Source organism: Mus musculus, chromosome 13 (genome assembly GCF_000001635.26).
Source record: "Mus musculus strain C57BL/6J chromosome 13, GRCm38.p6 C57BL/6J".
Lineage (NCBI taxonomy): Eukaryota > Metazoa > Chordata > Mammalia > Rodentia > Muridae > Mus > Mus musculus.
In genome coordinates this window covers 49,360,278-49,387,393 of record NC_000079.6, presented here as the reverse complement: position 1 = coordinate 49,387,393, position 27,116 = coordinate 49,360,278, and the positions used below count along the sequence as shown (strand labels likewise).

At 50.6% G+C, this 27,116-nt stretch overlaps 1 protein-coding gene across 4 annotated transcripts in view; it reads right to left on the bottom strand.

Moving 5' to 3' along the window:
- Positions 1-367: 367 nt before the first annotated feature.
- Positions 368-27,116, bottom strand: part of Bicd2 (BICD cargo adaptor 2) — a 45,478-nt gene continuing 18,729 nt past the window's right edge. For 2 of the 4 annotated variants that reach the window (NM_029791.4, NM_001039180.2), the window contains 7 exons: positions 17,753-17,965; positions 12,025-12,177; positions 9,043-9,504; positions 7,361-8,386; positions 6,672-6,823; positions 4,141-4,351; positions 368-2,423 (listed from right to left, as the gene is read on the bottom strand). In NM_029791.4, coding sequence (NP_084067.1) covers positions 2,418-2,423; positions 4,141-4,351; positions 6,672-6,823; positions 7,361-8,386; positions 9,043-9,504; positions 12,025-12,177; positions 17,753-17,965 — 2,223 coding nt within the window. In that variant the 3' untranslated portion in view covers positions 368-2,417. Of the gene's footprint in view, positions 4,352-6,671; positions 6,824-7,360; positions 8,387-9,042; positions 9,505-11,003; positions 11,377-12,024; positions 12,178-17,752; positions 17,966-27,116 lie in introns of those variants that run through there. The other 2 variants (NM_001039179.2, XM_011244429.3) reach the window with 2 other exon arrangements.

Here is a 27,116-nt window from a genome sequence, read left to right as displayed (position 1 = left end):
CGTGTATCTCTGTACATTATTTCTACAGTTAAATACAGCTTTATATTGACAATGAATCACCCTTGTCCCCAAGAGTTATTCATTCCTAGGTCTGAAGCAAGAAATTTGGCCAGCACAGGAAACACAAGTTATTTGTGCCACGAGTCCTACAAACTGCAATGGGTTCTGACCACCCTGCTGCCAGTCTTCACGTTGAATAATGTGGGCAACCCTGGAGGAGAATCCTGCCTCCCAAGGATAAATCCCAGGTTGTTTCCGGCCCACACCTTCAGTGACCGTTAGGGTTGACTGTTGGGGTCCCAGACTTACCGTGCACGCTGAGAGCGGTCACCTGGTGCAGGAGTGAAGCAATCACAGAGGGCACGCATGTGCTTCAATTGTTTTATTATTCTTTATTGGTCCTACCAATGCGACTCTTCACCCAGGCCCAGTTTTCCTATGTGTGCTGGCTGTGGAGACGGTCCGCCATCAGCCATGACAGAAGTCTCAGCTAGTCTCACCTTCCTATGCCTTCTCCTCACTTGGCCTCATTTTCTCAGAAGCTGAAGGCATCTGCTCATTGTTTTGTTTTGGGTCTGTGTAAGGTGCCTTGGCAGGAGAACATGCATATGACTTTTAAAATAAAGACCAACATTCTGACACTAAGGTAACACACAGAAAAAATACAGTACTTAGACATCATTGCAAATAAATACCCCATACAGATGATGTTATCTTAAATGTAACAATATTTTGTATGAATCAACACTGTAACAGAAGGCAAAGAGTCCCAACAACTAGGAATAAGAAATGCTCATTCCAGGAAACAGAATTCTTCAATTCTTAACAATTTATATTATTATAATTTGTCCCTTTTTAGGCTGGAGGACAATTTCCCTCCCTCCACTAGTACCAATTTGACCACACCCTGAACCTCACTTAGCAAGGAGTTTACTAAGGAGTTTTACTGACTTCTGTTTCCTGAAATTAACAGTGATTAGTTACACCAAGCAAGAGAAGATATAATGTCTGACTTTCACATTTGCAAAGAATACTATGGCTAACCCTCTTCCCCACTCGCATGCCGACTTCGCCGGCTCTCCTGACGCCCTCAGCTCTTCACAAACGTGATGTCTGTACAGCTTGCTTAGCTTGTCCCATGAAGTCCATTTGGTTCCCAAAGCACAGTCCAGGTTTGTGTGCTGTCTTGTTTCTAAGCCCCTGAATTTGCATTGAAGAATCACTGACTAACAGAATTTTGCACAATCACTGTTCTCTCTCCCTCAATGAAGATGCCCAAGTACAGAGTGAGGCAGGTACCTGCTGGTCCACAATGGCCTTCAGCATTCCCAACTAGCTCTCCACTGCTGCCCGTCCTGGAGACCTGACCTGGCTGGGACACCTCCCTGAACTGATGAAGGCACTACTGGCAATGGTTACTAACAAAAAGGTGTTGAAATTGAACACCTGAAAATCGACGGCTGTAGAATTTTCTAAGTGTACCACAATTTGGCACGACAACCAGAATAACAAAACAATTCCAATTTGGAATTTCACTGGTGCAGTTGTATAAAATTCTGTTAGTCAGTCATGCTTCACAATGTCCTAAAACCCAGAAAACTCTGGAATTTGTAGGTAATACTACTCATTCAATAATTTATGCTTTCAAGTGCCTATTACTGTTTTAACCAGAGCAAAGGTCAAGTTTTCTTCTTGTTACATTGAACTATTCCTAAGAATAATAATAATAATACAATATGAAAAACCCCAGAATTGGAATACCCTGGATTTCTTAATGAACATGGCATTTAAAATCTGTAATTTCAAACATGAACCACAATGCCGTGTCCTCTAAAGGCTGCTGAACCACAGCGTGGATACACTGGCCAGCTCCTTGCCGGGTCGGAGCCTCACCCGAAGTCTAGCTACACACCATGGAGCACAGCTCTACCTTGAGTTGACGCAGGTCAACACATCAGAGCCAGGACGGACAGCTACAGGACCATGAACACAGACCACGGCACTGGAGACCGTCTCTATGCAAGGAATTAAGGAAGCAAATATAATATCAAAATATCAAAAGTGCACAGGTTGATCGGATAAAAAAGGAGCATGTGTAATAAGGAGAGCCTGTGGCAGGCGTCCAGCAGGCCCCTAGAGAGCCTGGCAGCGCGGCGGCTGTGGAAGCAGGTTCTTCGGCCACACAGAGACCTTCCCAAGCAGCAGATTGCAGCATTCTCAATAGTAAAGCTTTTTTTTTTTTTTTCTCCCATTAAAAACTTGGGGAATGCTATTTTGAAAAGAATTACAGTGGCATATCCAAACATTTCTAAGTGGACTTTAGGCTGCCCTTCCTTCCTCTGCATGGGCCACAGGAGGGGAGGGGGAGGGGCTGCTGTGTGACAGGGCCGGGTGGCCGCCTCCTCCCAGCAGCTACTCTACAGCTGAAAACAGGAGAAAACAAGACAGCATTAGAAATCAGTCGAGAGCCACTCCCTGCTCACTGACAGCTAAAGCTCTTGTTCTGGGAGTGCGCGAGCACATTAGTTGGCAGAGGAGGCCTGCATGTGTGTTAGGGGATGGGGCTCCAAGTGTCCACAAAGCCCCATACAGTGTAAGAGAAGCTGCGTTCTGGCCCAAAGAGAAAGAAAGGCAGAAGGTTGGGTGGGCATGCGGGCAGCCATTCCCAGGATGGACATGCAAGGGACACGTGTGGCCTGTTCTGCCCCCAGTGTACGACCATGTGCTGCCAAGAATCTGAGCAGACTGGGGTACCCCAGGATCCAGGGGAGAGAAAGAGAAAGCTGTTTGAGAGACTACAGGGCCATATTGGATAGTAATTGTTCCACATCATGAAAGATGCCTTTCCACAGGGAGAGACAGCCAAGCAGCTATTATGGGAGATGGAGTCTCAAGACTAGATGCCCCATGGGGACAGGGAGAGAAATACTGAGCAGAGTCCTGTTTTACAACTCACTAAAGCACACACCTGATCTGATGCCACAGCTCCGCACTGACAGAGCATCTGGAAAAGGAGAGCCCTCGGAGGCCTTTCTTCCTTCTGTAGTATCCACAAACTGCACCGAGAACCACACAACTCTTACCTGCCAGTTTTGAGCACAGCTCCGGGCCCACAAAAAGTCCCCTAGCACACAGCTGGGCTCTACTGTGCCGTGCAGTTTGGTAGAGCACTAGTAGTTCTCAAAACACTGCTTCTTTGGGTCTGACAACTTCTAGGAAAAGACCCAAGCACAAGCTGCAGATCTCAAAGGACCAAATAATAGGCTCTGAACCAAGGACCAAGGTCTGACCAGGCACTTGGAACACTCTCGTCAAGAAAGAAAACCTAGGACCTCAGGCCCTGCTAATTTGTCACCTTTCAGGACACAGCAGCATGCGGATCTTTGAGATGGAGCAGCTGCGCTGTCTGCCTGGGCTATGGTTATCGTGTCTGAGGTGTGGGGGCTCACTGCAGAACACAGGCTGCAACCAGAGATGGTCCATTCCCTCTGGGACTGCCATCCTGGATGTGGTTAGCAGTGAGATGCTGCACAAACTACAAGGAAACTCTTCATGAAACTATGCCAGCCACAGCGAGCTAACCTAGGCTAGTCCTATGATGCAGGCTAGAGCCTCACAAAACTGCTTTCAAGTGCTGATATTAGACACATGCGAGCAACATGCAAGTTTCAACTCAGGTTCTGCCCCTGTGAGTGTCCAGGGAAGAACTCACCCTTGGGTTCCCTAACAGTGCCTGGAGGCCCTGGAAAACTTTCACTCCGCTGTCTTCCACAAAGGTGTGCAGCTTCACCCCTACTTTTGATACCAGCATCCCAAAGGACAGCAACTGACATGGTATATCCTGGGGGCGGGGCTGTGGCATGAAAAGCAGCACAAAGCTCAAAGTGTCCTGGTTACAGATGTACCCCAACGCTGCCACTTGCCTAGAGTGCCGCCCTCTGTGCGTTAGTCACGTTAGGAGCGGCCTAGCACTGCTGTCCCGCTGCTGCAGCTGGGTTAGTTGAGGTGAAGCGGACGTTAGGTGTGCGGCGCCCCACAGCCCTAATCACAGTAAATGCTGTGCTTCTCGCTGCAGAACACCTGGTTGGCCAGCCCGGCGCCCTCCGCCCTCTCGCTGGCGCAGGCGCAGGTGTGACTTACGCTCGGTGAGGCTGGCTTGGCCTTGGAGGCGGCCTTGCTGCGGCCCCTGCGGGTCTGTTCATGGTCCAGCTCCAGCAGCTCCAGCCGCTGGGTGAGCGCCAGCTTCTGCTGGATGGCCATGCGCAACAGAGAGTTAAGGGTCTTCTTCTCGTCCTCGGCAGCTGCCAGCTGCCGCTGCATCTCATCCAGCTGTGTGATGTATTCGTCACACCTGTGGAGACAAAGCACAGCTGAGAGGCTGAGAGGGAGAGCAGGCCCGGGTGCCCACTGCACTCCAAGGCATCTCTCCTGGAGCCTGAGCTGGGGCCAGAGCTGGTGAAGCTTGTTCTGGTTCCTGGTGCAAAGGCTCCTTTGGAATAAGGCCATGGCCAGGACGAGAGAGGCAGTGCTCAAACAGAACAGCAAGGTTACCTTCAACTCAGTGGTACTGCATTTGTTTCTTTGCAGGGAGAGAGGGCAGAAGGCTTGGGGAGTGCTGGCTACTTTCTATGTTAGCCTGACATAGAGACTATAGTCATTTGGGAAGAGGGTACCTCAATTGAGAAAATACCTCTGCCAGATTGGTCTTTGGGTAAGCCAGTGATACATTCTCTTAATTAGTGATGTGGGAAGGCCCAGCTCACCATGGTGGGGCCATGCCTGGGTCCTGGGTGTTGTTAGAAAGCAGGCTGAGCAAGCCACGAGGAGCATGCAAGTAAGCAGCACCCCTCCATGGCCTCTGCACCGGCTCCTGCCCTAACTTCCCTAGCTGATTAACTAGAAGCTATCAGGTAAAATACACTCCCCAAGTAGTTTTGGGCCATGGTATTTCATTACAGCAACCCTAAGACATGGGGGTATTTGTTTGCAGGCTTGAAGTGGTTCTGATAAGCAAGGCTTGGCGCTCATCCATTTGACTTTCTTCCAGTAAGCTCTCTCCCACTTTAAGAACAAAAAGGTATCTCAGATACTGGGACATCACTAGCTCCCAGGATCTGGGTGTAAACTGAGAGAGGACTGAGCTTGATCCTACTGCAAACCGTAGCTGGTGGTTAGTAAGCCTTTGCTGAGTGACAATCAGAGCACCCAAGCCTCCACCTGCTGTGATGCAGCATGCCCCACCCCCATCGAGTGGAGGGAGAGAGCCTGGCCAAGGTTCCCTGGGTGACACCGGCACACCTGCCTAGTTTGGGTCTGGTGGAATCTTAAGACACTGGGCAAGTGTCTCTAGAGGTGGTGGTGGACACATGGGCTCTAAGCACTGCCCTTCTGCTACCCATGGCTCTGCTTTACCCACACCCTGCTGGTGCCTAAGAGCTCCCCTCAGAGACTACATACTGTCTTCCTCATATGTTTGAAATCCCGGATTCACCAGAAAAGTCAGGTCTTTATAAACAGAACAAACTTCAAAGGTTATGATTTGTACAAGATGCTGAGGAATTACAAGAATTCTTTCCTAATCCCACCAAGGGGGTAGGGTGGGGTAGGGTTTGGGGTGGGAGTGGGGGTGGGCTGCAGAGGGAAGAAGAGTTCCATGAGTTCTAGGCCAGCCTGATCCACATAGCAAGTTCCTGGGCTACATAGTGAGACCTGTCTCAAAAAAATGTTTTTCTTCCCCTAAGATCTGGTAGGAAATGTCCAGAGAAATGCTGGACTCTTCTGCTTGTGCCTGCCTTGGCAGGACCTACCTGCAGGGATGCTAAGAGACTGGGGCTGGAGGGAGGGAAACAGGTCCTGGCCCATCCTGTCTCAGCTTCTTCACACTTTACAGGAAACAGCCAGCTGACCCAGTTTCGGTGCTCAGCCTTGCCATCCCCACACTGTCATTCCAACACTGAGCAGCAGGTGGCACCACCTGTCTTTGGAGGGTGATAGGCAGGGGCCTTGTTTTCCACCCTTTAAGACTGCTCTTTCCCAGGCCACAGGAAGAACCCCCAGGGGAGAGGAAGGAAACTGCATAACCCCAGGCCTAAAGCTCGCTTGCCCATCCCTGACAGGAAGGCTGGGAATGGATGGCAAACTGGCTGCGTTGGAGCCCTGACTACACTACAGGAGAGGAATAACAAACTAGTCTGGGCCGCATCTGTCACCACTGGTAACTAGACCTCAAAACTGTACTCCCCATCCCCTGAGCTCACTCCCTTAGCCCTTTGCTTCTAGGACTCCTATGCTCAAAGCACAGGAAATGGAGCATCCAGGGTCATGAAGAGGGAAATGGGAACAGGGAAATGGATGCACACCTCTGCTGAATGTCTACCAAAATGGCACTGCCTACAAGAGGCACGGGAGGCTGGGGAGCAGCCACCTGAGGGCCCTGGGACCGCATAAACTTTCCTCCTCCTCAGTCGAGAAGGGCAGCCCCACACACATGCTGGGACTGGGCTGTAGTCTCCAAACCTTGAGCTGTGTTGGGGGCCTGGCAGGGCTACTACAGTGCTGAACCAACAGGCCTGTGGGACTCTGGAATGAGGCTGGAGGCTGTGGGTAAGGCTAACAGGTAGCTCCAGGGAAGAGAGGCTGCAGAAGGGAGAGTATCACAGTGTAGCAGGTACCTGGTGGCAAACATGGCACGCAGGGAGGAGAAGGTGGCTGCGTCTTCCTTGAGGGCCTTGAGCTCGTTCCGTAGCTTCATCATGGTCTCGGTCACCATGGCCTTCTCGTTCTCATACTTGCTCTTCAGGTTGGCCAGGGCCACCTCAGCTGTCTGGGGGACAGAGAAGTAGAAAGTGGGGTGGTGAAGGGTGTAAGGCCCTGTGTTCAAGGTGGAAACCCTGGGCCCAAGGTGGAACTGCTGACCATGAAAAATTCTCTGAAAAAAATTTTTTCTCATGCAGCTGTCGGGACAAAATGCTAGCCATGCTCCTGGCATGCCAGTTTGCCTCAGTAAGTCCTAGCTTCAACCCTGATTAGCAAGGAAGAATGATGCACCATAGACTCTGTCCTGGAGAACCCACAGGGCACTCAGACCACTGCTCTCTGTTACCACAGCGTGAGCAACTGTAAGGTGGACAGAAGCAGCAGTACTTAATGACTGAAAAGCTCTGGCTAAAGCACCCTCTAATCCCCACACTCACTCCATCCCCTGGCTGGAAGCCCTGAGGAAGGAGACAGCAGCAACAAGGTGATGGCACAGGCCTAGGGGCTGTGGCAGCAGTGGGCAGTGATCCCTCCCAACAGCAGGCTCTGGAGGCAGCGCCCCCCAGCAGGCTCTGGTGGCAGCGCCCCCTCCCACTCCTCTCACCTGCTTGTTGGCCTTGAGCACGGTGCGCAGTGTGGTGATCTGCTCCCGCTTGGTACTCAGCAGGGACTTCAGCTTGAGGATCTCCTCCATGAGTGCTTCCTTGTCCTTGTCCACAGCAGGGCCCAGCTCCTGCGAGGCAATCCGCTGCCGGGACAGCTCGGTCGTACGGTCCACGGCTGCCTGCAGGTGCTTGATCTGGTCTCGGATGATGGCGATCAGGTTGTAGATGTTCATAGGTTCCCGGCGGGGGTCACTCAGAGGTGACGGCAGTGAAGAACTGGGTGAAGGACTGTTGTCCCCAGTCCCACCATCTGCTCGGCCCACCTCTGTGGCCAACAGCCCCTTGGGCAAGAGGACAGGTGACCGGCGCCCGCGGCCCTCTGGGCTGGTGCGGCCAGCCTTGCCCTGGCCCTCACGATAATAGTCGAGCATGACACGGTTGGGCGTCTCGTTGTTGCACATGCACACATGGTGGTAGAGGTTGGCCAGCTCCTCGCTGAAGGTCACCAGCTCATCCTGAGCCACATTCAGGCTGCCCTGGGTCTCACCAGCCACATCGCTCACCTTCTTCAGCTCCTTTTCCAGATGGGCCAGCAGCTCTCGGTCCTGGTGGCTAGCCTTCTCCAGCAGAGAGATCTTCTCAGTGAGTGCCTGGCCCTCAGCCTCATACCGGCCCTTTTCTTCTGCGTGCTGGGCTTCGCGAGCTTCGTGTGTGCTGCGCAACGCCTTGAGCTGCTCCCGGAGCTCGCCAGCCTCAGCCACAGCCACGTGGTACTTGCAGGCCAGGATCTCAGGCCCATTGATGTCCACCTCATAGTAGTCACCGTCTTCGTGGCTGTCACGGTCCTTCTCATTATCCAACGAGGTCTGTCGCTCCTTGCCAGCCTGCAGGCGCCGGAGGGCACTAAGGTTCTCTGTGAGACGATTCACCTTCTCATGCTGCTCAGAGAGGGTTCCCCGAGCCTGCTCCAGCTGCTTCTGTGTGTCCTGCAGTGTTGCCAGCAGGCCCACCTTCTCCCGCTCCATCTGCAAAGGTAGTTATAGCAGGAAAACAGGTCAACAAGGCTTAGAAGACTCTAGGATGACCAAACAACATCTCATGCTGAGCCAGATGGGCCAAGGGCTATGTAAATTCCCTGCCCATGCCACTTGTTGACAGCAGACTGGACAGAATTCACCACAGCGACCATGACTATCACCAACAATAGTGCTCATCCATAAGAGGTCACTAAACATGTGCTGGGGTGGAGCTGGGTTTCATTTGTGGAACTCTGGGTCCAGGGCATGCTGGCAGGGTCCCTAAGTGTCCCAGCTCTCCGCCACTTCCCTTTCTCATGTTGTGGAGAACACTCATTTATAGATCAACAGTAAACTTTCAGATATGACGATGTATGGCCCTGCAAAGACTCTAGCTGTGGTCTGTAGGTAGGAGTTACACGAGGGACAGGTCACCTCACCCATACATGATTTGGGTAGCAAAGGGAGCAGCATGGGTACCAAGGTACTAAACCTTACACAGTAATCAGGAACCTACTCCTCTGGGACACTACTCTTTACCAGTAAGAATTTCATGTATGGTATGAGGAAGTTAAAGGCAGCTACATGTCACAAAAGCACAGCTTACAGTGTTGCAAAAGGCACGGGGAGAGGGAGGGATGGGGCATGAGGCTCTGCGCGCTCACCTGCACCAGCTGCTGTTTCAGCTTCTGGATCTCAGATATGTGGAGCTCACTGAGCAGGTCAGAGACGAGGCTGGGGGAGGGTGGAGCTAGGCCATCCTTCCTGGGTGTGGATGTCTTGTTGTCCAAGGATGATTTGACCAAGCCACTGTGCTCAAAGCCATTGACCAGGGCTTCGGCGTCATTGTTGGGCTCTGCGGTGACAGTATCATCACTGAACTTGAGGCCATCTAAGGAGACCTGCAGGTGGCTGGTATAGAAGGAATCGTTGATGCTCATGTAGTGCGACAACTCCTTGCGCAGGTTGTTCTTCTGCTCCCGCTCTGTCTTCAGTGTCTCCAGCGCCTCCTCCAACTGCCGTTCAGAGATCTCCTTAAGCCGGATGGCATCCTCTAGCTGGCTGTTGAGGTACTCTGTCTCCTCCTCCAGGCGCTTGATTTCATGCTTGAGGCCCTCAAACTCCACCTAGGGAAGAATGCAAGCACTCCCACGTCAGGGCAGTACAGAGGCTCCACTCAGGTTGGTAAACAAGGACAATGTCAGGACACCACCTCCCCCCAGCACAAAGAGCAAGGACACACGAAATGAAATGCTACTCTGCAGAGGGCAGTGGCTGCAGCTAAGGCCACTTCCAGCATGGAGCAAGACAGGCGCTAGGAGGGGCCATCTAGAGCACTAGAAGTAATAGAAACTTCCAGCCCCACTGCCAGGACCAGTGTGCCTGGAGTGTGCACATGGAACCTGCAATGCCACGGCTAAGGACTCACCATGGAGGCTGCCAAATTCCTATTATGTTTCTGAGAATTAGCACCAGTAGGTACTGATTCTATAACAGTACTCAGGTAACATTAACCAAATCTCTCTTTATTAAATGTGTGTACATCTGCGTGTGTGCACGGTGGAGGCTCTCTCCTCCCACTTTATGTGTATGAGTCCTGGGAGCTGAGCTCAGGTCACAAGGCTTGCACTGTAATCACCTTTACCCACTGAGCCACTTCACCAACCATAACCAGGTATTTTAAGGCACATAAAATAGACTCTTTGCTGTGTGGTATGACCACTATTTTGAATTATATTTCCAAATGAGTAAACTGGACGTCCCCCCCAGGCTGAACACCTCAGCACTGAGTCCTCAGGATGCAGGCCTGGGAGAGCTAGACGGAGAGTGGGAAAGCCTAACTGGTCTTGTTAATGTGACATGATTTAGGAGTGGACAAAGAAAGAGTAAATGGAAGTTGATGCTTAATGTGTGGCTCAGGGTTTGTGGGCATATATGAAAACCTCTTACTGTAACAGTAAGAAAGTAATGAATGAATCTCTCTGGATTTGGGGTAGGGAAGAAAACCTGGTACACTATTGTAAGTGTGCCCACATTCCAGTGCCCTGAATGGGGCACAGGAACCTCCCATGGGGAATGACTCCACTCAGGGCGGGGTCTCCTTGAGGTTCAATTTTTCTTCTCCCCAGTGGCCCCTCATGCTTATGAGCTACAGGCTGGAGCTGTGAGCCCTGCTCCTGTGGTTATCCAGCTCCAGAGTCCATCCCTTGACTGCTGTGCAAACACGGAAGCTTCTACCCTGACACACAGGCTTCCTCTTGCATGGGATAAATGCCGGGTCCCTGACAGTGACAGTGATGGTGAGGCCTCTGTAGTGAGATGATCGGGTGTTAGAGGCTCTAACCAAAGCAAGCATAGTACCCATGGCATTTGGGGTAGAGTCTAGGATTTCCTGTTCCCTGCTGCCTACAGATCTTAGGGCATCTCTGAACATGGGGTGCGTGTTCAGGCACTGTGTGGTTCTAAGCCTTACCCATCCAGGAGGACTCCCTAGTCCCTGCCACAGGCAGAGGGTACATCCTCCATCCCTACAACAGGCAGAGCCATGGCAGTATTTCAGGCTTCACGGTCAGTCTCTGGGGGGGTCTTAGTACAGCCGGTTCGTCTTTCTGAGTTTCCCCCATACCTTGGTGATGTGGAACACTGTCCTCCAGGCATGACATGGCCCTTGCTGTCTCGAAATCAGAGCAGCCATGATTACCCAGCTCGGAGACCCTCACAAGATCAGGCCTATACACATGCTCTCATAGAAGGAAGGGTAAAGTGCATTAGACGCTCACCCAAGATTCTAGCCACACCCTCCCTCCTGTCCCTTGTCCCCTGTCCCCTAAACCTGCCCAAGCAATTTCAGAGTCTGCTAAAGTAGACAGGAAACAAAAGGCTAAATGAAGAGAGAACTCCATCTAGCAACTGTTAGAGGTCATCACCCATGCCAAGATGCAAGTTTTTTTAGTGATGTAGCTATTCTGGAATCACCCATGCCCCTGTAATTCTCTCCCCCCCCATGCCTGTGACCCCTCCCCCATGTCCCTGTAACCCCTTCCCCATGCCCTGTGACTCCTCCCCCATGCTCCTGTGACTCCTCCCCCATGCTCCTGTAACTCCTCCCCCATGCCCCTGTAACTCCCCCCCATGCCCGTGACCCCTCCCCCATGTCCCTGTAACCCTTCACCTCCATCCCTGTAACCCCTCCCCCATGCCATGTGACTCCTCCCCCATGCTCCTGTAACTCCTCCCCCCATGCCCGTGACCCCCTCACCCATGCCCCTATAACCCTTCACCTATGCCCCTGCCAGTAACCCTTCACCCACATTCCTAAGATTTCTCCTTAGTCATGCTCCCGTAAGTAAGCTCAATATTATCACTGGTTCACCAAGGTAGATTTTCTGGTATGCCATCAGTACCTATCTCTGCTCAGCAGAAACAGACTCCCATGCTACACTTGGCCTGGGAACTTGTCATACTAAAGTCATAGGCCTTGTTTCATGCTCTTATAGTGCTAGATGCTGTGAGCTTTGATTCCCCTGTCTCCACTGTGGAGGTCCCACTGGTCCTGGCCTCAGGTATGTGGACCGAGGCAGAGAAGGGGAAGATGGGTGGGTGAAAGGACTAAGATGCCCAGAGGTGACACTACTCTAGAGACTCGCCTGGTTCTGCCTGAGCACAGACACTTGTTTCTGCAGGCTGATGTTCTCCTCCTCCAGCTCTGAGTAGTCCTGAAGTAGACGGGCCTCCCGGAACTTGTACTCCTTGATGTCATCCCGCAGGCGACCACGCTGGATCTCCACATTCTGGTTGATCTGCAGGGGCAGAGAAAAATGCTGTGTGGTTACTTCTATAGCTGGCCCTAGCACATGTGCTTCCAAGTATCACAGGGGGCTCAGCACAGCAAGGTACGCTGTGAGCCCTTTGGGCAACAATATGGCTGTCTGGAGGAGAGAAGCCCAGGGCAGCAGGGTTTGTGCAGAGCAGCAGACATCTACGGTCAGATCTCTTCCACTTCTCTCAGGTGTGGAACTTCAGGCAAGTGACCCAACCTGCTCTCACCCTGCTGAGCTCTGCATGCTCCAGGGTTTCACCTAACTGAAGCAGTGAGGGAGAACGAGGAGGCGGGGCTTGTGGTATACAGCTGAACAAGGAGGGTTTAGCTAATCTAGGTAGGAGCAGTCTATGAGGGAAGCACTCTTCAGGCCATAAACATCAGGCAGAGCATTCTCTGCACACGGTCAGCAGCCACATTTGGACTAGAGGAAGACGTTGTCATCCCTCTAAGCCTCACTGGGAAGGCTCTGCCATTCTCCTGGACCTGAGCAAGGCACTGGTGTCTCTAACATGGTCCTGCCACGTCACACAATACACTTCTCTCAGGACTTCGCCCACACCCTAACTCTGCCCCCTTTGCTCCATCTGGAAGATGAGGCCATCTGAGTGGTAACCTGTTAAGTGGGGTCAACACTGGGGCTCATTTGCATATGTCTACACCAGAGAACAAAGCACGCAGAACCCTGCACATCAGTGTTCCCAGTGTTCCAGGTGGACGAGACCCAAGTATCCACTGGCAAATGAATGGATAAACAAAGCATGGTCTGTCTCTGCAGTGCAGGGTTATTCAGCCACATTATGGAATGACGTCTTGACACTTGCTACAACACGAATGAGCATAAAGACATTCTGCTTAGTCAAAGAAGCCAGCAAAGAGACTATGCACCCTATGATTCCATTTGTAAGAAAGATCCAGAACAGGAAAGTAGACTAGTGGGGCTAAAGAGGGGTTTGAGAGTACTGGAATGATGAAACACTCTAAAATTAACTGAAAGGCAGGGAAAAGTGTCTTGCCTGGCACAGAATACAAGGCCCTGGGTTCCATCCTCAGCACCACAAAAAGAAAAACAGCTACAGGATGGCACACACCCCTATGACCATGTAGATGCTGAGGGGCAGTGCTAGGGACAACAGAGCAGTGGGGCTGGAACTGTTGCTCAGGGTTCTGGAGCAAGTGTGTTGTTGGTCTGGGGAGGCCATTCAAGCATTAGGAACAGGGATGAGAAGCAAGCATGGAGCACACTTTTAAGTGAGTTGTACTGGATGTGGACCATCTCAAAAAAGCTGCTGGAAGGTGGTTTCCATCTCCATGTCATGTGTGAGGAGTTGGGAAGACCATCAGAGAAAGGCTAGGAAGATGTTTTCCACACACCACCAATGGTCCCTAAAGAACCCCCATATCCTCCCTGCTCCATACTTGTTTCTAACCCCTGTTCCCAATGCTTGGATGGCCTCCCCAGACCAACAACAACCTGCTCCAGATCCCTGGAAGCAGCCCAGGCCCACAGCTCTGCCCCCTCAGCATCTACAGGAATTGCTCCTGATCACATCTATATGTTCTTCTGAAGGCCATATTGCCTCATAAGATGCAGGAGGAAACACAAAACAGTAGTGTTGGATCAGTGAAACAAAATAACATATAAATGGAGAAGAGAAAGATGAGGGAGAAGAGGATGGGAGGAGGGGGAGGAGCAGCAACACCGCTGCCACTACAGCCATAGCTGCAGCATCAACACTGCCATGTAATGGTGCACATCATTAGTTCCTTCAGAGGTCCTGAGTTCAATTCCCAGCAACCACATGGTGGCTCACAGCTATCTATAATGAGATCTGATGCCCTCTTCTGGTGTGTCTCAAGACAGCAACAGTGTACCCACATAAATGAAATAAATATTAAAGAAAGAAAGAAAGAAAGAAAGAAAGAAAGAAAGAAAGAAAGAAAGAAAGAAAGAAAGAAAGAAAGAAAGAAAGGGGAAGGGGAAGGGGAAGGGGAAGGGGAAGGGGAAGGGGAAGGGGAAGGGGAAGGGGAAGGGAAGTCAAACATGTACAAAGTGGGTCCATGTGGCCACAGCCCTCAGGGCAAGGTCCAAGGCCACCATTACCCCAGGGCTTATGTGATAGCAATTAGCGACTTAGAAGGCAGTAGTTTCTACATGGCTATGTGACTGAAGACAGAGGCAGAAGGCCAGGATAGGAGCCTGAGAGCACCAGGTCCAGAGCCACACGGGAGTGTTATACCCCTATAGCAGAGCCCACACGCTGTGTGAGTCCTCAGTGCCTCTGTAAACCTGACCCTCCTGAGGCTCTCTAGAACGTCCACTCTTCCGCCACTGCTAGACCCAGGATCTAGGCAAAGAATTTCCCTTTGGTGGAGTGTACGGGCCTGCATGGACTGTGGATGGGTGTCCTTGTGGAAAGACAGGCAAAGAGAAATGTGCACACATACTTAAGTCATGTGCTGGCAAGGTAACATCACGTGGCAGGTTAAATGCACCTTCTCTGCTGACAGCACAGGACTCAAACATACACTTTCTTCTGTGGAGACTGCTTCCAACCCAAGCCACCAGGCTTAGCTTAGCAGAGACGCTCAGCTGGCCTGCTGCCTGCCACCTCCGCCCATCACATGCACAGCTCCTGAGAGTTCCAGCAGGCTCCAACTAGCCACAGGGGTTTAGTTTTCCCTCAGAAAAGCATCTCCTCCCAGGGTGAGTGTCTGATGTCAGCCCAGAGTGCAGGGTACAGGCTCTGCTCTGTGCAGATGACCAGCCCAGATGCAAGTAGTGGGCATATGGACTCGGAGCCAAGCATCTGAGGTCCTAGCCACCTGCTCTCCTTTACCTGGACCCCCTGTCCTCAAGTTGCTCACCAGCATGAGGGGTGTGACAACCATCTGGCTCAAGAGGCCTCCGTGTTAGGGGACTGTCAGTCTTTTTTCTGGTCTCTTGAGCTCCCAACCCTTCCCACACAGGATACCTGTCCACTCATCACCAAGGGGAACATTCTTACCCTGTACTGGGACTAATGGGCCTCCAGACATCCATCTGAGAAACAGTGTCATGTCTGCAACAAGCCATTCCTCGAATGCCCATTTACCTACCCAGGAATAATGCCAACAAAACAAAAACTGACTGAGGTGTCTACCATTGGCCCTTCACACAGCACAGAGATCACAATCAGGCCCCTAAAATGGCTCTACCACATAAGCCTCAGTTTCTTCATGTGACAGTACACTGAGAGAGCCATTAGGAGGACAGGGTCTAAGACATTAGAACCATTTGACACAGGTAAGGCTGCCTGGTGCTGTAAAGTTAACTCTGGCTTTAGCTGTCAGTCCAGCAGAGCACAGGCCAAGAGAGTGTGCTGTAGTCAAGCCTCTGCAGGCCCAAGGACTCTGACCCAGGGGCCATCAATAACAGGGAGGAGTCACTTCCTCTGGTGTGGGGTCCTTGAGGTCTTGAGCTCAGTCTCAATAGGGGGTGGGGGAGAGGCAGCTTCCACTCTTGGAGCCCAGCGCATGATCTCATTTCCTCCCACAAGTGTGGCTCTGGTGAGGGTGGAGGAGGGGCTGTCACTGAGGAAGAGAAGCAGCCCCAGTGACAATCCATCTGTCTGCCCCTCCTTCCTGAAAGGCCAGTGCAGGACTGTCTCCCACATTCAGCCCCTAGGCAACCTAGAAGGCAGGATGGCCGTTCAGGGCTGGAAATGAGGTCAGTGAATTGAAGCCAGGCCCGTCTGGGGTGGGGGAAGAGATTCCTGTTGTTCCTGTTTATGCTTTAGGAGGAAATCCTGAGTCTCCCTGCACACCCCTTAGCCACCTTTGCTTTAAGTGTCCCCTTCTCTGTCTCCAAGTCTGTGGAGGGTCCCCCCAGCCCAGCCTCAGGCAGCCTTCAGCCTTCACTATCTGCACACCAGTCTAGGGTAGAGGTTCTGTTCTCACACCATTCTTAGGTTTGGCTTATGTTCTGCTGTGGTCTCCTGGCTTAGCAAGACTGTCCCCCCCACTGTCTGACACTGGCCCACAGTTGGATTTGGTCTCGCTGACCCGTGTTAACATGACTGTCCTCCCACTGTCTGGCACTGGCCCACAGCTGGATTTGGTCTTGCTGACCCGTGTTAACATGACTGTCCCCCCACTGTCTGGCACTGGCCCACAGCTAGATTTGGTCTTGCTGACCCGTGTTAACATGACTGTCCCCCCACTGTCTGACACTGGCCCACAGCTGGATTTGGTCTCGCTGGCCTGTGTTAACATGACTGTCCCCCCACTGTCTGACACTGGCCCACAGCTGGATTTGGTCTTGCTGACCCGTGTTAACATGACTGCCCCCCCCCCCACACTGTCTGGCACTGGCCCACAGCTGGATTTGGTCTTGCTGACCCGTGTTAACATGACTGTCCCCCCCACTGTCTGACCCTGGCCCACAGCTGGATTTGGTCTTGCTGACCCGTGTTAACATGACTGTCCCCCTACTGTCTGACACTGGCCCACAGTTGGATTTGGTCTCGCTGGCCTTTGTTAACATGACTGTCCCCCCACTGTCTGACACTGGCCCACAGCTGGATTTGGTCTCGCTGGCCTTTGTTAACATGACTGTCCCCCCACTGTCTGGCACTGGCCCACAGCTGGATTTGGTCTCGCTGGCCTTTGTTAACATGACTGTCCCCCCACTGTCTGGCACTGGCCCACAGCTGGATTTGGTCTCGCTGGCCTATGGAGATTCCTTATGACCTCTCCTACTACCTTTCTCCTAACAGCCTCTCCCATTTTCCCTCTTGTGACTTCCTGCTTGGGAGGCAGTTACCTCCAGGCCCTGTCCTGCACAGCATGCCCCGCTGGCCTGTGTTCAGCTGACTTTCTCGTGAGAACATAAGCTGCAGAGGGCAGGCTTCCACAACTAGGAAGGGGCGCAGAGAGCTTGGAAGGTGTGCAGTGACGGAACACAGGGTCCTCTACAAAGGGCTTCAGAGAATGAAGACAAGGCTTTGTCTTGGTCTCAAGAGCAAGTGAGAGCTAAAGCCAGTGTTATCCCAAGCCTAAAGGATCCCGAGGCTAACCCTAAGGCCATGGACAGGGAGACCTTAGCCAGGATTCTAGCTCACACGGAGACTCTCAGGAATAGGTCCTCAACCTCCTTGCTCAGAGTTCCACAGATTCCTCTCTGTGACTCTTGACTGATTTCTGTGTCTGTGGCTACCAAATCACAAGTTGGGCTATTCATTACTCTGGCTGCATTACTCTACCTTGATATTCCTCCTTGCATATGGTGTGGTCTACCATTCACCATTCACGCATAGCCAAGTCCTGTGAGACAAAAACCAAACAGACAAAAAACCCCAAACTGCTCTTCAAGCAAACAGTCAACCAATGACAAGGCATCCTGTGGATACCGGGCCTGGCCCCAGGAAAGACGGACCACCATGCTGGTCAGGGCCTGCTCAGAGGACTCATGACACTGCTGAGGTGGGCACAGTGCAGGCACAGAGACCACAGGAGCAAGATGCAGCCTCAAGGAGCCCACTGTCACAGTGGCAGATGTCACGCCAGGCACTCACCTCTTTTAGCTCCTGGGCCACAGACGTGAGGCGCTCATTCTCAGACTGGGTGTTGGTGAGGACGTTGCGCAGCTGTTTCAGCTCTGTCTGCAGCTCCAGCACCTTCCGCACGTAGTACTGCTCCTTGGAGGCCGACTCCTGGATCAGGCTCTCCTCCCGGCTCTCACCATCAGCAGCCACCTTCTTGTGGTTTGTATGTGCCTGGCCAAATGCCTGCATGGAGAGGTAAGACATTCATGAGATGGTTGTCCTGGGGATGCAGAGCAATGGAGACCCAAGACCACAAGGAACACAAAGGCCCTTGACCTGGGAAGCAGCTCTATGTTGTGCATGTGTTAAAACACACACTGCGGTGCTCATGCCAGGCACGTGCTTCTCCACAGTGAAAACACACTTGTCTCAGGGACATGATGTGGTGTGACAGGAAGGAATGTGAAAGGCATAAGGCTGCAAACATACATAGAACTCTCTGTAAAGAACTAAGTTTGAGGCCTGATGGTGTATACCAGCTGGAAAGTATACTCTGAGCTTAGACATCCCCAGAACACACCCAAGATAAATTCCAGATTTTAAAATTAAGGCTAAAATTGGGAGGTGTGCTAGCCAGAGGCACAAGGGTGAGGAGCTGACCCATCCTGCTCCCTGATGTCAAATCATCATTTGTTCTGGGACAAACTGGGGCTGGGCAACCAGTGCCCCCAGCCCTAAGGACAGGGCACAGTAACAATTAGCTAAAGTGGCTACCTCAGGGTGTGTAGAGACACATGTACCTGCGTGTTTCAGACACTGGTGAGAAGCAAGTGTGTCAGGCCCTGGGATGAAGGAAGAAAACCTATCAAGTAGAGCAACTAGCAAAAAGTTCTGGCCTCACCCACCACAACATGGCAGTCATATCGAGGTCAGCAGCTATGCTGTATCCAGACCCTGGGCCCCTGGCTGCCTATCATATGTCCTCAGAGGGCTGTGCCACCTCCTGGGCCTTCCTTTCTTGACTCTTTGTAGGACCCGTGGCTCATGACAGAAAACAGTATTAAGAGAAGAGCTACTGAAAAACAAGAAAATGATGGCTTTAACTAGTTTTAAAAGAAAAAGGGAATTTTTTTTTCATTACTTTACAAATCTAGGAATTCAGACCAAGAAAACAATGAGCAAAACATACAAAGCCACATTGTACAGGGATGTTGCTGAGCTGAGAAGTTTCTAATACTAACACATGTAAATGCAGAAAGCAATTTCTTTTCATCCTGTCAGGGAACTGGCAGAACGGAGCAGGATCTGGTCTAGGCAGTATGCTGTGTCCAGAGAGACTGTGGGAAGGCCTCACAATGGGCCAGAGGACAACACAGTCCAGTTGCACCAGGGTTGGCACTGGCGTATGTGTGGAGGGGTAACCTAGGGCTCACAGTGCAACACTCCAAGTCACCCATGAGGTGGCAGGTCCTGCCCATTTGCTTTCAGTCCCCAACACTATATCCACTCTGCATAAATCAAAGCAGCTCAGCTTTGTGATTTCTGGTCTGTTTGCCTTTACTCTGGTCAAGCCACAAATTGCTCCCTACACAGCACCTGGCCCATGCTGCCTGTCCACCATAAGACATACAAAGGAAATCAAACCCCCAGCTGGCCCCAACCAAGGACTCTGGGACTGTACTGAAGAGTCCAGCACCTGTGGCTCCTTGGGACACACCCGCCAACTTAGGAGTTGGGACAAGGACACCTCAGAAGTTTTCCCCAAAGTGTGATGGCTAAGCACTATGACACAATATTCAAGCCTAGGCCTGCCAACCTGGGTGCTGACTTCCTCCACCCAAGCTACCAGCCTGGGGCCCAGGAACATGTCCTGGGCAGCTTTTCAAATATAACATGCTGTGATGGAGACATCTACCTTCAACTGAGACGACACACAGTCACAGGGACAGACTCTACTTCCTGTAGAGTGGGAAACTAAAACCTGCAAAGAACAGGAACAGTATGATGGTATAGGGCTGCTGAGGCAGATCAGCATGTAAAAGTATCTGCCATCAAGCCTTATAGCCAAAGTATACACTCAAGACCCAATGTAGGAAAGAACTGACTCCCAAAAGCTGTCCTATGACTTCCACATGTGCATTAGGGCATATGAATACCAAGCATACACACACGCAAATGGCTTTACATATGATAACATAACAGGCATTGGTCTGTGGTACTGGGGAAATTGACAACCTGCATGCCTTCAGAGGAACTTTGGGGCATGGTACACAACAGGACTGAGGCAGATGGCAGGGCCTGTGGAATAAGACTACAGGCAGGGCAGTAAGGGCAGCCAGAACTAAGAACCAGATGAGTTCACTGAGGACGGTCAGGGCAGGGTTAAGGAAGCCATGGGTAAGTTCAGCAGAGAAGAGCAGGACCAAGCCCTAACATGAAGTCTGAAAGCAAGCTTGTTCCCACCACCAAGAGGACCACCGATTCACAGGCTCAGAGAGAGCATGTCCGGGGCCTGGTAGAATCAGCCTGGATTACACACTGCTCTAGCAGAGCAGCACAAAGTGTAAAGACAGACCATGAAAGGATTAATCCAGTTCCGAGCCACTACACCCTAGAACAAAGCTCGGAGCACGTTCAGGAAAACAAACACATCCAGCTGCCAACAGGTAAGTTCCATGGTGAAGACCCAAGGCAGAACTGTTCATCAGCAGACAGCACACAGTCCTGAGCAGAAGAGCGGACAGCTGAGACTCGGGGACCAGAACCCAGTCCCTCAGTCAGAAGCAGAGCGCCAACAGAGGACACAAAAGAGCCCAGTAGCACTTCTGCAGAGGGAAAGCAGGGGCCAACTGCGGACACACTGCATCAGAAAGGATTAACCAACTCTGAAAGGCAGCCAAAATGAGGGCCCAAATGAAATAATAATAATAATAAAATAAAGCAAAGCCTAATAAACCCGAGAGCGCAACCATGGAGTGTGTACCAAGTTTAAGGAGCCTATATGTCACCTCTTCACGATGCCAAAGTTCCAGCAGCTTTTCATAGAGAATGATCAGTTCATTCTAAAGGTCATATAACAATTTAAAGGACCTAGAACAGACTAAATGACTTTGAAAGAGCAAGACTACCCCACCTGCTACCACAACCAGGAGGCACTTCACTGCTTAGAGACAGACCAGCTGACCTGATAAAAGCTCTGTGGGAAAGACAGCCTTGAACCCACAGCACACGTGCAAGTAGCTCATATACACACACACAGACAGGCAGACAGACAGACAGACAGAGACACACACACACACATAGAGGCAGACAGACACACACACAGACAGGCAGACAGACAGAGACACACACACAGAGGTAGACACACACACACACACACACACACACATACACACATAGAGGCAGGCAGACAGACAGACAGACACACACACACACACACACACAGAACCTTAAAGCTGAGCACGGTAGCCAACGAGGAACACATGTAATCCCGGATACTCAGGAGGCTGAAGCAGGACTTGAGAAGAGCCAGGACAATGGAGAAGATCTCATCTTGGCAGGAAAACAACCACAGGGGGCTGGGTGGTTACAGCGCTGGCCATGTAAGAATAAGGCTACAGTTTTAAATCCCCAAAGCTGCATACAGACTAGGTGTGATAGTGTATGTACCTGTAATCCCAGCTCTCCATTGTTTTAAAATACAGGGCCTGAGAAATTGCTCTACAGGCAAAAGCATTTGCCATTCAAGCCTATTAACCTGAATTCAGCCCTCAGATACCATATAAATAAGGTTGCAACGAGAATCAATTCTACAAAGTTGTCCTCTAATATGCTGTAACATGTGCACATGCACACACACGGATGATAAATTTTTTATAAAAAAACTAAATATGGTAATTCATATAATGAAGTACTATACCCAACAAAAAAGAAGGAACACATACTTACATGAAAACTTATACTGAACACCCCAATGCATGAAGCTCACTGAAGTTGTCTAAGGCAACTGCATGGATGTTCCTGAAGTGCTACACCCCTCACCTGCAAAGTGTGAACCTATAAGACACAGCCCATCCCTGTGGCCACCAAGCCCAGCTTACAGGCTCTGTGTGAGGCTGGGGGTCAGAGAGGTGTAGATACCTGTTGGGGCACACTTCTTCTGATCTTTTCAGACGCCACTGCATACAATCCTATACAACCTTTCAACTCCATCTTAAATCCTGCAATACCCAGGATCATCTTCCTGTTCTATGGGTTGTAGGCTCCCTTCTGTCCTCCCTTGAAAAAATGCTCTCTGGAAAGGTGTTCCTGACCTGCAGGTTGGTGGGGGACAGCTGTGGTTGTGTTTGTAGATTTCCCTGGCTCATCCCTCGGGCCTCCCAGGTGGCACCACAGAAGATGGGAGCCTTTGCCACCCTAGTATCAAGAACCAGCCCCTGAACAGCAGATATAGCCTCTAACCTGCCCCTTCTACAAGCTGCTTCAAGGAAAGAAGAGGACAAAGAAGCAGCCTAGCTCTCCTCCAGTCTTGACCACAGAATGGTAGATGCTGTGTTTTGAGGAGGAGCAATGCTCTGGTGATGTACTCAACACAGGCTCCTGACCTACCTCCTGCCTACTGCTCTCAAGTTGCCCAGGTTCAGCAAGACCCAACAGGGCCAGAAAAGCTGGAGCATGAGGTCATGGCCAGCCAGGCGCCTACAAGAGGAACACGGCCCATGTTTGCTTCTGGCCAACACATAGCCCCCTGGGATGCTGGCTTCAAGGTCAGCCACACCCATGTAGCTATGGTGCAATCCTCTGTGCCTACAAGGAACCAGGCCAATCATGACTTCAGCAGCTGGATCATCCTTAGCTAAGATGGGAGAAGAGAAGCTCTGGGTAGGAAGAGAAATCATAGCAGCCCTAAGGGGCAAATTTCAAAACCAAGCATGGTGTGCCTCAGGTGCTCAGCATGAGCAATGGTATGGGGGGCTAATAGTTAGGGGTGAGGAAGACAAAAAGCCCAGTCAGGAAGGGCAGCTGAAACTATATCCCTGGAAGGAGGCTGGGGCAGGTGAGGCAGCAAGGGACAGTCTTGTGTCTATGACAAGGGCTTAATGCCTGCTATCCACAGAATCTACCAGATGACTGAAGCCATAAAACAGGAATGCCCTAAGCATTAGACCATTTCATGGTGCCATGGGGTAGGGTTGGGGGTGGGGTTGCACAAGCACCTACTTTGCACACAAAAACTGAGGCAAGACAGAGCTTAGTGCTTTACCACAGGTGCTTGGTCTGGTTGCATTGTAGGATGGTATAACACTGAGGGAGGGCTGATGGGACAGGGCTTTGGGGTCACATCTAAAACATGTGTCTATCCTGAAAGCCAGACAGCATAGCAAGAGAGAACAGACCCTGGGTACATGTGGGAGCACACAAACCCACCTGTGCTCACTACTACCATCTCAGGAAGGACAAAGAACATCATTTGCTGCTCAGTTGATCTACCTCTGAAATATGCTACAACACTGCAAACTGGGGACCATGTTGGGCACAGATGAGTGTCCCTCAGCTTCCTCACCTATAACCTGGGTTAGTAATGCCTCCAGCCTGAGGTCATACCTGAGTTAAGAATACCTTTTAGTCTAAGCTTGCTGCTGAGAGGATTTAGAATCGAGAGTTCCCTCATCAGAGATGAAGCAGCCTCTCTGTCCCTTGAGCCCCACTCAGTCCTCAATAACAGAAGCCTTCAAACACAAATTCAGGGAATCATTCTGCCTTTCCTGGTCGCCCAAATGGAAACATAATGTCTGACTCAAGACAAAGAACTCATGCCCGGACCACTGCCTGCACACTGAGTGCTCCCCAGCCACTGCCTGCATGCTGGGTGCTCCCCAGACCACTGTCGGCACTCAGAGTGCTCCCTGGACCACTGTCTGCATGCTGAGTGCTCCCGGGCTCCCAATCCCAAGGATACAGAATGAGGGCAGCACAGTGCAGGCCAGGAGTCAGACCAGCCCATGACAGTTGCTCAGGTTCTCAACACAGAGAACAGAAGCTGAGAATCAATGTGAGGAGCAACAGAGATATGGCCTGGCAGGCACGTCCTATGATTTTAAAAACATAAGGATCTCTGTGGCCCTTACTATGGCATGCCTCCAGAAGTTTCAAGACACTGAAGGTCATCTAATAGGCTGGTACCAATAAAATTTTATTGCAACATCAAGTTGTTTCCCAAAGAAAGGGTTTGCTGAAACCCAAACTAGGCAGCAGTCCCATCCTCCCATGGCCAGGACACCTGTAAAGTTTCCCACTGTACCAACAACCCTGACCAACTCTCAAGCATTCCTTCCCATGATTTGTTGTAGAAAATCTAAGTTTATCCAGGCAAGGATACATCCCCAATCCTGTGCTTGGTACAGAATGGGAAACAGGCAGCTGGTCAGAACTTTGTTAGAAAACTAGGCTACAAGGCTAATTCCTAAGGCTGGGTGTGAGGATGTCCAGCCCTGTGCTGAGAGAACATGGGTACCAAGCCAAGGTTATCCACGACTAGCCTACTAATGAAAAGGATGAGAACTTAGAGGATCAGCCCAAATTAGTGCCTACTCCTCTTCAGTTTTCCTCACACTTGGCCAGGTTCTATGGAACCCACAAGGTTCCTGCTCTACAGTCACCCAGAAGGGCAGCTTGGCTCCCTGCCAATGCCTACTGATCTTTTCTTCACCAACAAAGGAAAGCCCCAACTACTCAGCACTATCCAGAGAGTAATGTGAACATCTCACTGTGAGAGCTACTCATCTGTGCAAGCAGTACAGACTGACCCTTCAAACAGAACACACGGAGGGCCTGAGAAGAGGTGTAACCAGAACTGAACTCAAGCCCTCTCCCCTGACACACACTATCCACGGGGGCCTGGGTCCCTGGAGAAGGCCTATGCTAACAAGTCAGGGAAGAGTCCTCCAGGCAGGGCTATCCCACAGAATTCTGACTAAACCAGTTTGATCATATGATGCAGCAGGCACAACGCTTGACAACCCAGGGGAGCTGGCGGCCTCTACAATCTAATGAGACGAAGGCTTGTTCCAGGAAGCAGATTCCACAACAAAGCCATGATCCTCCAACCCTTTGTCTGGGCTGATCCAGCACCGCCTACCCACAGACTGTGGGTTCCACACTTGTCCCAAAAGGGCCACCACGCCTGCATCGGGCTAGGCTTGGAATCCCAGGAATCCCTAAGCTGGACCAGCTGCCCATCCTGGCACGCCTGCTGGGCAGGGCCCCTTCTACCACCTGCTGAAATGGGGATGCTGTTTGGTTCTTGGTGAGGGCTACAAAAGCAAAGAAGGTATGCCTCTCATCTGCCCCCACCCCCACTCGGAACGAATGGGGACACAAGGGCAGTCCCACCACAGCACCCATCTTTCTATTTAGGCTTGTTAAAAATGCCTACAGGCTGGTACATGCATTCTATCAACCTTTACCATGCCTGGCCTCTCATGGGTACCAACGGTGAAACGTGTACAGTATCGGGATCCCTAGGGCACAGCTGGTCAAAGACACTGACAGACTGAAGGATTCACCACCCACTCACATATACAAGCCAGTGGGCTACTACAAAGAGGAATCCAATGTCTTAAACACCTGGAGAAGAGCTGAGGTGGACAGGAAAAACCCACATGGGCCTGAGAAGTGCCATTAGGATCGGCCTGTGAGCCTGGCTCCATCCTGTGCAGCTCTATGTGGCCGCTCAGAGTCAAGATTACCAGGATTCCACAGGACACCAAATGGCATCAAAGCTTATTAAATTCAAGATGGTGCTCTGGATATTAAGCTGACAGAAATGCAAGCTCAACACCATTCATTTAGAGCTAAAGAACTTACAGCATTAAGAGATTAAATCTATAATCAACAGTTGATTAAACCTATGTTGACTGGAAGAGGCTAGTATACACCATGTAAAATTGTCAAGTAGGTAGATGGACCATCAGGGACCTCTCCAGCAGGACGGACATAATCTTCTTCCCAAACAGCCGTTTGTAAGGAAAACTATCAGAAAGAGTGATCTGAAATAGGAAGACACTGCTAGCACGTTTGTGTGCTGCAGAACAAAATACAGTTTTCATGTTTTTTATAAATCTAAAACGTCTGAAAAATAAATGCACCAGAAAACTGACTACGCCAGCATGTACCCAAACATACAAAAATTGAAAAATAATCTCTTAAATTAGTCTGTACTAGAAAAGGCATACAGGACCAAACAACAGGAAACAGTAAATAAAAAATAGAAACATCTTATCAACACTCAGAATGGCTGGCTGTCCAGCAGGACTGTGCAGGGGAAGGGCTGCCACTAAAAATAAACACTAATGATAAAAAGAGCTGCTCCCTGACTCTGAACAAAGTAGCAAGCCAAAGCCTCACTCGGCAGAGATGGACACAGAAAACAAAACACAAAGCAACCATGTTAGCTTAGTGTTGAAGACTACTGTGTGGTTAGTCTGACAATGTGCAACCCAAACTCAGGAGCTGATCACTGACTGGTCAGTGACAACTGCAGCCACTTGAGAGTTGAGTTCCCACATACATGGCTCCACCTCCCTTCCTTAGGTAAGCCACACAGCAGGACTTGGGCCCGGGACTCCCTGGGCTCCACTCAAATGGGGCACTGACAGGATTGCAACAGATCTTCCCTCCCAAATAGCAGGTGCTCAGTAACCACGCTGATCACAGAAGTCACAGCTCAGCAAACCCAATGCACAGAGTCTGCTTTATGAACTATTCAGTCCCAGAAGAACATGCCCTGAACTCAAATGTGGGATAAGCAAAGTGTGAATTCAGTGTGTGCTAAGAAACAAGACAGGCCAAGAAGCTACACGTCAGAAGGTGGAGTATCGACTGCCACGCATAAACTAATTACTTAAAGGAATTGAAAAAGGGATTCCCCGGAATGAATTAAAAGATAAATAAATTTTAAAAAATCATCAAAGTAGATTGTACAGTTAGGAATATATAATTTTAAAAATTACACTTATAACCTTTACCTCAAAGTACATACTCCACAGATGCCAGTTTGAGTAAAAATGACATTTATTCAGTAAAAATTATAAACACGGTAACAAGAAAGGCTAAGGATTAGTAAAGGAAGATTATCTCTCAATATCATGCAAAGTTCTTTTCATATAGTCACCATAGGTACAGCACCTTGGATCCTTTGATGATTTCTTAAGACTGTGAAGAAATTTATCTAGAAAATTCTGCAACCAAAATCTCCCTGTCCATTAATTATTTTTTTATTTGTTTTTGTTTTATGGAGTCAGGGTGTCCTGTATCCCAGACTGGCTTTGCAGGACTCTGGATTTCCTGATCCTCCTGTTCCCACCTCCTGGCTCCTGGGTGCTGCACACTAATC